General features: G+C 38.7%; 1 protein-coding gene across 3 annotated transcripts in view; it reads left to right on the forward strand.

Annotated features, from left to right (window-relative positions):
* The window catches only part of CDK6 (cyclin dependent kinase 6), a 235,912-nt gene that overhangs the window by 105,112 nt on the left and 118,111 nt on the right, over nt 1-12,689 (forward strand). For 2 of the 3 annotated variants that reach the window (XM_055272710.2, XM_063636344.1), the window contains exon 3: nt 3,313-3,480. The exons of the other annotated variant lie outside the window; for it this stretch is intronic. In XM_055272710.2, coding sequence (XP_055128685.1) covers nt 3,313-3,480 — 168 coding nt within the window. The remainder of the gene's footprint in view (nt 1-3,312; nt 3,481-12,689) is intronic. 3 annotated transcript variants of the gene reach the window in all.

A 12,689-nucleotide genomic window follows, 5' to 3' on the forward strand; every position in this document is an offset into this window, starting at 1 on the left:
TCTTACCTCATTTAATGTTGTAATTTGTTTATTTATGTCATCCTCTGGAATTGGGACTGTATCTTAGGATTATTTGGGACCAGAGTTCCTGACATAGCTGAATGTATTTCACCTTTGAAATTAGGTATTGCAATAAAGGATGGCTAAAGACTGAGAGGAGTTCCCCAGTCATGCCCAACAACCTAACTCGTTCATAATGCCCAACAACCTAACTCGTGGTTGAATTACTGAAGGTCATGAGATGTTTGGCAAGATTTTGTTTTTTAAGTCATTAACTCAGTGTTCATTGGTTCAGAATTCCAATTGTATCTAGATATTGGAGATTTAAAAGAAAAGCCATTTGCTAAACAAAAAAAAATGTAAGTAGCCTAATAAAATCTAAAGAATAGTCATTCTTATGTAGAACCAACTTACATCTCTAGGCATCATACACGTGGAATCAACGTTAGTGCAGTCATGTGGATTCATACTGCCTAACCCATGCTTTGGTATGATATTAACAAGCCCTTTTAATCTACACTACCTTTAAACAAAGGAGAACTAGACCTGTAGGATAAGTACCAAAGTAACACAACTAAAACTGAATAATAATAATTATGGCATATCCCAGGGTGAGAAACCATGCAGCCATTAAAAATCTCATTGTATAAAAAAAGTCATATTGCAGAATTTTATTAGTGGCAAAATGTTGATAATGAATTGTTACATGTTTTTAAAAGAGCTACAAAATAATGTTTACAGAATAATAACCACTTTTACTTAAATATACATCCAAATATAATAAAATATGGAATTTTTAAAAGACTAAAAAGACACAAAAAAAGTGATATTAACAGTGAAGTTTTCTCTGTTCTCCAAGTAGTGGAATTTTTTAGTGATTTTCTTCTTCTCTGGATTCTTAAAACATTTTATTAGTTTCTGCATTAAGCATGCATCTATACATCTTAGCAATTTTATAATTAAGAAAAACATAGTATGTGTTATAACACAAAAGCAATGTACCTGTTTTTAAATTTGTATACTGCTAATTGGCTGCTAAAGTTGTTTGAACACTGCAGCATGAACCAAACAGATTTATTCTTTATACTGTTTTAAATGAGTGACACTTAACTGTATAGAGGCTAAAGATGATGAGCCAACATGACATTACTTTAGGTTAGTCATGCTTTTTAAAATTCAGTGCTTACAAGTTGTGTGCATGTGTTTCCAGTAAAGACTTATTTGCCAAAATGTTCCTTGAACATTTTGTGCTACATTTTCACACTCCTGTTTATTCATTGCAACTTATTGGACCTGCAGTGTTTCTCAAGTCTTGAAGGGCTTTTCCTCCCCAATGCAGTCTTCTCCAGGGTTTGGGGAAGCTTAGAAGGTCACCCCTGCCAGTTCAGAATATTCACTCAGGGGGATCTCAAAAATGATTCTAGATCACTGCGTGCCCCCTCTGAGTGCTTTGTTCACACTGACCTTGTAGCAGTGGTCATGTTTTCTTTTAGTTGTTTGCGAATCAGTCTCCCCCAGAAATCAGGACACTTATCTTGGCACTAATCATCCTAATAATTACTGTTTGTCAAATGCTTACCATATGCCAGAAACTGCACAAGCACTTGGCATACATTACTTCATTTAGCCCCCCTAATAGTAGGAAAAGTAATCGCTACTTTCTCCACTTTATAAAAGGAAAAACTAAGGCTCTGGTTTTGAACAAGCTAAAATATAAAAACAGAACTCCGAACTCTAAAGGAAGAACCAAAACCATAAACCAGTAACCAAATATACTGTTCTCGATGAGAGGATTCAGTGGTCCCGCCAATGATAAGTGTATCCTCACAGCCCCTTCCAGCTCTGAAATCCATGATGGTGCCCAGTCATTTTTCTAACCCTTGTATTAACAAAACAGCTCCATCCTCCCTTGTATACACCATTCTTAGAATATTTGGGTCAGGGGAGTACATCACTCTTAATTTCCACACATTTCAGAGGATTATGACATCATGGCCAATGTCTTAGTTCCTACTTTCAGACACTGTTCCTGAGTATTAAATCTTGTATATATTTGTATTGGTCCTAAAATTAGAAAAAGATCTGATATTGGTTTATATCCTGAATGATCCTCTCCTCCATACTGGTTAATAATAACAGTAATAACGGCTGCCATTTACTGAATATTAACTATGGTACTAAGTGCTTTATAATGATCCTATGATAAAGTGGGCTTTGTTACTGTCCCATTTTACAGACAGGGAAGCTAAGGCTTAGAGAGGTTAAATGGCTTACCTTATTTTACATATTCATTTGTTCATTGATTTGATAAAGGAATACATTGGGGATTTGAATCGAGATTTTCCAGACCCTAGTTTAAATCAAGACTCTGTTAATATTCTAAAAGAGTTGATTAAGACTGGGCATGGTGACTCACGCCTGTAATCCCAGCACTTTGGGAGGCTGAGGCAGGAGAATAGCTTGAGGCCAAGAGTTTGAGACCAGCCTGGGCAACATAGTGAGACCACGTCTCTACAAAAACTAAAAACATTAGCCTAGCATGGTGGCGTGCACCTGTTGTCCCAGCTGCTTGGGAGGCTGAGGCAGGAGGATCTCTTGAGCCAAGGAAGTCAAAGCTGCAGGGAGCCGTGATCACAGCACTGCACTCCAGCCTGGGCAACAGAGCAAGATCCTGTCTAAAAAAAAAACGAAGTTAATCAGCACTCTCTTGCTAGTATGACTTTGGGCCAATTCGTAGCCTACATCTGTGTATCAGTTTCTTGACCTGTAAAATGGTGTAATGATATTATTTACCTAAATGTTGTGGTGTGGATTAAATTATTTACTAAGTGGACAATGCTTAGAATAGTGCTTGATATATAGTGAGTGTTTAGTACTAGGTGCTATAAAATAATAATCACCATTAATAACAATATTATTATTCACTGGATTTTAATTGTTGAAATGACACATTAAACAATAGAGAAGCAAAAAGTGTCCCCTCACGACCCCCTCCTTCCTCTCCCCAGCATGAGCCACTGAAACCAGTTTGGCAGATATCCTTCCAGAACATTTCCTGTTCCATCAAAAACTATTTTAAAATTGTCCTTTCATTAATAAAGTACAGGTTGAGAGTGAAATTTTTTGCAGTGTTCTTGAAAGTGTGGGAGTGGAAAGGCAGGAAGGGAGACAATTCACTCACTCAGCCAATACCTATCAAATGCCTGCTGCATGCCAAGCAGCCACAAAATGCTAAGGATTCGGCGTCCAGCATAGCAAATGCTCAACTTCCGTTTTCAGTGTTTATTGATTTTCTTTTTTTAATTTTATTAGGATATGATGTTTCAGCTTCTCCGAGGTCTGGACTTTCTTCATTCACACCGAGTAGTGCATCGCGATCTAAAACCACAGAACATTCTGGTGACCAGCAGCGGACAAATAAAACTCGCTGACTTCGGCCTTGCCCGCATCTATAGTTTCCAGATGGCTCTAACCTCAGTGGTGAGTGAGAGAGTGCTGTCCTTTTGTTAAACTTATTTTTCCTCTTTTGAATGACAATCTGTCCCCCTTCCATGTCCCTAATGTTACTACTGCCCATGGCTAGTTGGTGGATAGAATGTCTTTGCCCTTGTTTATATGGCAGTGGGTAGGCAGAAAGCATTCTGCTTACAGCTACAGTCACATCCAGCCTGGGCTTATTGTGGACAGGATCCATTGCAGAAATAGCCTGTTGCATCTTAGCCACTGGACAGGAATCAGTTACAAGTTTCCAAATGCTTTCTGCCATAACCACTGTTTTCAGAGCTGTATGCACAATGCCTAGCGAACACACAGCTCAAGGTCAGGGAAGAAGGAGCACGAGCAACGTTGACCTGTCTGCAGCATCCTGGTTTGAGAAACAGAGTGCCTACACAGGTGTGTTAACGCACTCATCTGAAGCTATGGTGCTAGCAGTAAAGAAGAAATCAAATTCACAGTGAACTTGGATGATGCATGAACGTAGAGCACCGCCATGCCAGGTGAAGGCTCATATAACCCTGAATAGAAAGAGCGAACCCAACAGCCCTGTTTTGGCAAAAAATGACAGTTATGATACCCTGTTTCTTTTTGCCATTCAGATGCAAAACCATAATAGCTATTGACATTGGTTAGCTTCTACTTCTCCGTATAGTTCATTATTTCTCAGATGGATTTTTGTGAAATTCTGCACCCCGAATACAAACAGAGCAGCCTGGAAATAGGTATTAATACGCTTCTCTTTGAAAGACCTGTTTTGCGTACAGTAAATTCATACCTTACATACAGTAAATTAAATAAATGATATATAGCAAATTAGGTCTTAAGAAAAAGAATTTTAAAAAAAGAAAATATCTTTGTATGTTCAACGAAATAAAAAAGAAAAAGCATCCATATTGTCCATCTTTAGCCTCAAAGTGGTTCTCACATCAGGGACAGCATGGCCCTGTTGTTAAGGAATGATTGACAGCATCTTTGGTCATTCTGCACAGCAAAAAATTGTTTCCCTAAATTTCAGTAATACTGCAGCTGATAAGTAGATATTCAAGAGAGGAGTTGGAAATTCTCTGAGACAGATAACTTGCCTTAGGAAAAAATCCAATTTATAAAAGTGTTCCCCACCCCCTGCTCCCAATCAAAATAGGGGTGCTACCACCTAGACACATAAGACCAGTTACTTTCCAAACATTGTAGACTTTTCCTAGGGCATCAGAACTTTTGGTGCAGAGGATTCCTTGGAAAATGTTGCCATTGTTAGAAGATAAATCCTACTCATTTCCTCTTTGCCCAGCATACACCATTGCTTTAGAGGAGAATGCTCTTCTCTAAGTTGATGTTTCAAAGATAGGTCTCAGCTTTGAGCAGGGTTAAGCAAGCCCTTGTATTCTTACGTAATCACACCAGAAAGGGCTGAGTCTGTGTATTTCCCCAGTGGGAAGGGTGAGGTAGGCTTCAAGTTTCCCTAGGAAGTTGTTGCGCATGTTGTTTTGGGGCCCTGGGGAGAAGCTTGAATAGGCTTTGTGATCCAGAGAGTCATCAGGGGAGTAGATGGAAGGAACTTGTCTCCTTGGGTACATTAATTGAAGGAAGGACAAGCTGTAACTGAGATGGACGCTTTTATTTTAATCCCCTCAGGCACTAATAACCATAAATAAAAACAGGAAACCCAGTTGGTTTGTGTTTGATTTTTTTTTTTTTTTTTTTTTTTTTGCTTATTAAATTTGAGCTTGTGAGTAACATCAATTAACATTCCATTCTTGCTGAAAGTTGGTATGTTCAAACAGGAAAATGTAGACAAATTATTTACTAGAGGAAAAGGAGAAAGGCAGTCATAAATATACAATTTTTCAGTATCTAGTTTATACTGCATGCTTTATATTTCCTATAGTGACATAAGTAAAACATATTAGCAGCTGAGAAAGACACTAAAACAAATTCAGACTTTATTTGAAAGAGTGACAGTTGGAATTTAATGGCAATAATAAAAGGTATGTTCCTACAAGGTACTGCATTTTAAAATTTCCCCACTCTTTTGTATTTTTCTATTTAAAGGAAATACTCATTTAATATAGTAATATGTCGATTTATATACACATGGTGACATATAAAAACCTGGAATCATAGTTTTTTAGACTGAACTGGTATGTATTTTTAGCGTCTCTTGAAGAGAAAGACTACACTCTTCTTCCTGGAAATACACATTTTTTAGTGGGTTATGTCATACAGGAACTGAGAATCAACTTAATTTGTGGAATGTTAAAGGAATTACAAGTTAACTGATTCGAAACTGACATCTTAAAACTATGAGAAATGCTAGTATTTTACTTATCTTTCAAAGCCTGACTCCAGGGGTACCCTTTCTAGTATCCTTTTCAGAAATTAATTTCTTTTTCTTCTCTGTTTCCAGAGTAATATTTTGAGTTTTTTTGTTTGTTTTTGTTTTTGAGACAGAGTTTCACTCTGTTGCCCAGGCTGGAGTGCAGTGGCCCTATCTCGGCTCACTGCAACCTCTGCCCGCCGGGTTCAAGCAATTCTCGTGTCTCAGCCTCCCAAGTAGCTGGGATTACAGGCCACCCCAGGCTAATTTTTGTATTTTTAGTAGAGACAGGGTTTTGCCATGTTGGCCAGGCTGGTTTCGAACTCCTGACCTCAAGTAATCCGTCCGCCTCAGTCTCCCAAAGTGCTGGGATTACAGGCATGAGCCACCGTGCCCGGCCTATAATACTGTTTTCTGTCTTGGTTTTAGTTATTTGGGAATTTTATTTATCGGGCCATAAGTTCCTCGAAGGCAGATGCTCATCTTATTCAGCCCTAACACACAGCACCTTGTTTATTTTGATAGGCACTCAGGAAATATTTTTCAGTGAATAAATTGACAAATGCTGACTTGCAGATATAAGCAGTTGAGTCATAACAAGAATAGAGAAGGAGCTATGTTATACATTTAATGGTCTCATTTGATGTGTGTCAATATTCCTCATAGCTACCTGGTAATATTAAGCTGAAGGACTTACTCCATATACCTTAAAATGGCTAAGTCCATTTTGCACCTTAGTCCTGATTGATTTATTGGGAGCACATATCTGTGTTCAAAATCATGAAAGCTATTAATACATGCTGTAGCTCAGTCTCAAGTTAGGAGTGAAAAGTTGACACAAACCCAAGTTCACAGTCTGTGTATTGTTTTTATTATAATCCTTTCTACTGCCTCATGAACAAATTACGTGTATGAATTGAACTTCCTGTCCTGAACAGAAAGCTGTAGAGATAGAGGAATGTAGCATTATTGTAATTCTACTTATTGGAAGACTTCCTTTAGCCCCTTGTGTTTTGTTATTAAAGCAAGTTTTAGAAGAAGAGTCGTATTCTTCTAAAATAATTAACATCCTCTAAATGAAAGAATGGGTGAATTACTAGACAACTTTTACTATCTATGTTAATATATATATATATTTACATAATAAATGATATTTCTATTTGAACAATTATAAAAGCTTATATTATTAGCTTCTTTCTGAAAACTTCAAAATGTTCTTACATATAGAACTTTGAGGGAGCAGTTAACAGTATTTATTTTCATTTTAAGTCCATGATCACCTGACAGATCCTGAAGTACTATTTCTCCTTAATTTCTGAGCCAGTATGCTCTATGCCAGTATTCAAGACAAGGCATCTTTTGGATTAATTGAGAAATTAGTTGTTCTAGACAGGTAAGCTTTCCAGGCATCTTAGGATATAACCCTTTATATTGTGATCTTTATTATTTTATTTTTCTAGTGAAAACAAGTTTCTTGTTAAGAAACACAAGTTTCATAAGTAGAGTATACTTCGTATGTTGGCCTTTGGTAGAAATTAATTTAGTACAGTAGCCTGGACCATAGTTGTAGCTGTAGGTGGTATGTAACATTGGGCCGAATGACTTATCTTGTCCTCATTTGATAAATTGAGGACTAATCAAAGAGTTAAATGTCCTTTGCCTAACTTTGCCAGGCTGCCTCCAACATGACATTCAGGTGTCTTTATGGGGTATTGGGTTCTTGCTGCTCAATATAGTGTCTTGTATGCACATGTAGCCATACAGAGTATTATACCTATTTCTTTAAAGGCTGTAGAATTAAGATGTGGATGGTAACAGTGTTTGCCTTGGTCCTAGGCAAGAGGGGCCCCTGGCCTGGATCTCATGCTTTAGAGAAGCCTACACTGGCCCTACTCCAGCCTTGTCTCCCTTCATGGAGCACACAACCCAGGGTGCCAAGGAAGCATGTCCCTTGAGACCTCCACCCCCACCCCATACCACACACAGGACATTGCAATTCCCTGACTAAATGGGAATGGCATGAGCCAATCCCCACAAGGGATGTTGCCACTTGTGTGTTCACTCCTAAGCCTAGAGGCAGCTGCTTGCAGCATATGCGCAGAGCTTGGACTTGCAGACTGGAGTATCCGTAAGCATGTGTATGAGGCCCCTTGTGGTTCAAAGAAGGAGTTGGAAATGTGAAGAGAAGTGGGGCCTATTATGCTTAACACCTGGCATGGGTTATTTTTATCAGAAAAGTTTCTCTGAAACCATGAAAAATTAACTTCTGTGACCTCTATTGAACTATTACATTTGTTCTCATTGGAAAACCAGTGAGAACAGGTTACAGGGGAGGTTCTTTCCGTTGTACATAGCTGATAGGTAAAAATCATGACACGTGAAGTTATATAATGTCTGTGGCAAAAGTGTTTCAATAATATACACATATTCGGTACAATGACTGTTGTGACTAGCTGAAATTATATTTAGAGTCACTCTGAAGTCAACATTTCTAAGTCCTTCTCATGTGAAATGTAGTGCATGGTGCAACTTATTTTTGTGAAGATAAGGGAAATAGAGACCAGCCACTCAGCCAGCAATTTCAGTCCTACCTCACTGTGCACCAGGTCTGACATGTCTTAGAGCAGAGCCAGGAACATCACCAGCAGCCCTGGTGAGGGCTCTGACAGTCGTGAAGCACTGTGACCAGCAAGCTCAGGAAGGGAGCAGTCTTGTCTTCCCATTTATGATGCAAAATCTTTAATTTTTTTTCTAAACCTAATCATACAGCTTGGAGGGGGATATCGTTGTCTTTGGATTTGGTGTTCTTGGAACTCTTTATCAACCATTTCATTTTGAAAAGCGAGGAAACTGCCATTCAAACAGGCAGTGTGACCAGCTTAAGTCTGAATTTACCAAATAGATTGTAAATGGCTTGGAGAATTCTAATGTTTATATTCCGGCTCTGGCCCACTATCCCCACTCCTCTTTTCTCCATACCAAAAATTCAGTACCCAAGAGGGTATCAAACTGTATTCTGTGGAACTCTCAGATTCTACAAAGGGTATTTAGAGGTTCCACAAATGTTTAGGAGTCCATTTTTTAAAAATATATTTTAAGTCTTGTTAAAATAATAAAACCACAGTGCAATCAAACTAGAACTCAGGATTAAGAAACTCACTCAAAACCGCTCGACTACATGGAAACTGAACAACCTGCTCCTGAATGACTACTGGGTACATAACGAAATGAAGGCAGAAATAAAGATGTTCTTTGAAACCAATGAGAACAAAGACACAACATACCAGAATCTCTGGGACACATTCAAAGCAGTGTGTAGAGGGAAATTTATAGCACTAAATGCCCACAAGAGAAAGCAGGAAGGATCCAAAATTGACACCCTAACATCACAATTAAAAGAACTAGAAAAGCAAGAGCAAACACATTCAAAAGCTAGCAGAAGGCTAGAAATAACTAAAACAGAGCAGAACTGAAGGAAATAGAGACACAAAAAACCCTTCAAAAAATTAATGAATCCTGGAGCTGGTTTTTTGAAAAGATCAACAAAATTGATAGACCGCTAGCAAGACTAATAAAGAAGAAAAGAGAGAAGAATCAAATAGATACAATAAAAAATGAAAAAGGGGATATCACCACCGATCCCACAGAAATACAAACTACCATCAGAGAATACTACAAACACCTCTATGCAAATAAACTAGAAAATCTAGAAGAAATGGATAAATTCCTCGACAAATACACCCTCCCAAGACTAAACCAGGAAGAAGTTGAATCTCTGAATAGACCAATAACAGGCTCTGAAATTGTGGCAATAATCAATAGCTTACCAACCAAAAAGAGTCCAGGACCTGATGGATTCACAGCCGAATTCTACCAGAGTTACAAGGAGGAACTGGTACCATTCCTTCTGAAACTATTCCAATTGATAGAAAAAGAGGGAATCCTCCCTAACACATTTTATGAGGCCAGCATCGTCCTGATACCAAAGCCTGGCAGAGACATAACCAAAAAAGAGAATTTCAGACCAATATCCTTGATGAACATTGATGCAAAAATCCTCAATAAAATACTGGCAAACCGAATCCAGCAGCACATCAAAAAGCTTATGCACGATGATCAAGTGGGCTTCATCCCTGGGATGCAAGGCTGGTTCAACATACGCAAATCAAGAAATGTAATCCAGCATATAAACAGAACCAAAGACAAAAACCACATGATTATTTCAATAGATGCAGAAAAGGCCTTTGACAAAATTCAACAACCCTTCATGCCAAAAACTCTCAATAAATTAGGTATTGATGGGACGTATCTCAAAATAATAAGAGCTATCTATGACAAACCCATAGCCAATATCATACTGAATGGGCAAAAACTGGAAGCATTCCCTTTGAAAACTGGCACAAGACAGGGATGCCCTCTCTCACCACTCCTATTCAACATAGTGTGGGAAGTTCTGGCCAGGGCAATCAGGCAGGAGAAGGAAATAAAGGGTATTCAATTAGGAAAAGAGGAAGTCAAATTGTCCCTGTTTGCAGATGACATGATTGTATATCTAGAAAACCCCATCCTCTCAGCCCAAAATCTCCTTAAGCTGATTAGCAACTTCAGCAAAGTCTCAGGATACAAAATCAATGTACAAAAATCACAAGCATTCTTGTACACCAATCACAGACAAACAGAGAGCCAAATCATGAGTGAACTCCCATTCGCAATTGCTTCAAAGAGAATAAAATACCGAGGAATCCAACTTACAAGGGATGTGAAGGACCTCTTCAAGGAGAACTACAAACCACTGCTCAATGAAATAAAAGAGGATACAAACAAATGGAAGAACATTCCATGCTCATGGGTAGGAAGAATCAATATCGTGAAAATGGCCATCCTGCCCAAGGTAATTTATAGATTCAATGCCATCCCCATCAAGCTACCAATGACTTTCTTCACAGAATTGGAAAAAACTACTTTAAAGTTCATATGGAACCAAAAAAGAGCCCGCATCTCCAAGTCAATCCTAAGCCAAAAGAACGAAGCTGGAGGATCACACTACCTGACTTCAAACTATACTACAAGGCTACAGTAACCAAAACAGCATGGTACTGGTACCACAACAGAGACATAGATCAATGGAACAGAACAGAGCCCTCAGAAATGATGCCGCATATCTACAACTATCTGATCTTTGACAAACCTGACAAAAACAAGAAATGGGGAAAGGATTCCCTATTTAATAAATGGTGCTGGGAAAACTGGCTAGCCATATGTAGAAAGCTGAAACTGGATCCCTTCCTTACACCTTATACAAAAATTAATTCAAGATGGATTAAAGATTTAAATGTTAGACCTAAAACCATTAAAATCCTACAAGAAAACCTAGGCAATACCGTTCAGGACATAGGCATGGGCAAGGACTTCATGTCTAAAACACCAAAAGCAATGGCAACAAAAGCCAAAATTGACAAATGGGATCTAATTAAACTAAAGAGCTTCTGCACAGCAAAAGAAACTACCATCAGAGTGAACAGGCAACCTACAGAATGGGAGAAAATCTTTGCAACACACTCATCTGACAGAGGACTAATATCCAGAATCTACAGTGAACTCCAACAAATTTACAAGAAAAAAACAACCCCATCAAAAAGTGGGCGAAGGACATGAACAGACACTTCTCAAAAGAAGACATGTGTGCAGCCAAAAAACACATGAAAAAATGCTCATCATCACTGGCCATCAGAGAAATGCAAATCAAAACCACAGTGAGATATCATCTCACACCAGTTAGAATGGCCATCATTAAAAAGTCCGGAAACAACAGGTGCTGGAGAGGATGTGGAGAAATAGGAACACTTTTACACTGTTGGTGGGACTGTAAACTAGTTCAACCATTGTGGAAGTCAGTGTGGCGATTCCTCAGGGATCTAGAACTAGAAATACCATTTGACCCAGCCATCCCATTACTGGGTATATACCCAAAGGATTATAAATCATGCTGCTATAAAGACACATGCACACGTATGTTTATTGCGGCACTATTCACAATAGCAAAGACTTGGAACCAACCCAAATGTCCAACAACAATAGACTGGACTAAGAAAATGTGGCACATATACACGATGGAATACTATGCAGCCATAAAAAGTGATGAGTTCATGTCCTTTGTAGGGACATGGATGAAACTGGAAACCATCATTCTCAGTGAACTATCGCAAGGACAAAACACCAAAACACCGCATGTTCTCACTCATAGGTGGGAATTGAACAATGAGAACTCATGGACACAGGAAGGGGAACGTCACACTCCGGGGACTGTTGTGGGGTGGGGGGAGGGTGGAGGGACAGCATGAGGAGATATACCTAATGCTAAATGACGAGTTAATGGGTGCAGCAAAACAACATGGCACATGGATACATATATAACAAACCTGCACATTGTGCACATGTACCCTAAAACTTAAAGTATAATAATAAAAATAATAATAATAAAACCAAAAACAGACAACTAGCTCATGCCACATTTTGACACAGTGAGAAACACTGGGTCATGAACTGGTGCCTCCTGGTTTTCTTTTTTTATGTAGACCTCAATACAACTTTTGCCACACTGTGCACCTGAATGTCTTATAAAGGTATCATTGCTTAGGAAAAATGAAGCATTCTCTTGATTCAGTCCTGTCTGTGTCCTCTCCCTTAAAATCACCCAAGTCCATAATTACAACAGCACATTCATTGTGCTGCTCTCACTGTACATGGGAATACTTTAAGGACCACCCAAGGCAATGCCAGTATTTATGTTTTTATACCACAGGTGATTGCCAACACCCAGGCAGTTAGAGCCAGCTACTCCCCAGGACAGCCATCATAAAGCCATCCATGGGTAGAG

This window comes from Symphalangus syndactylus, chromosome 3 (genome assembly GCF_028878055.3).
Source record: "Symphalangus syndactylus isolate Jambi chromosome 3, NHGRI_mSymSyn1-v2.1_pri, whole genome shotgun sequence".
Lineage (NCBI taxonomy): Eukaryota > Metazoa > Chordata > Mammalia > Primates > Hylobatidae > Symphalangus > Symphalangus syndactylus.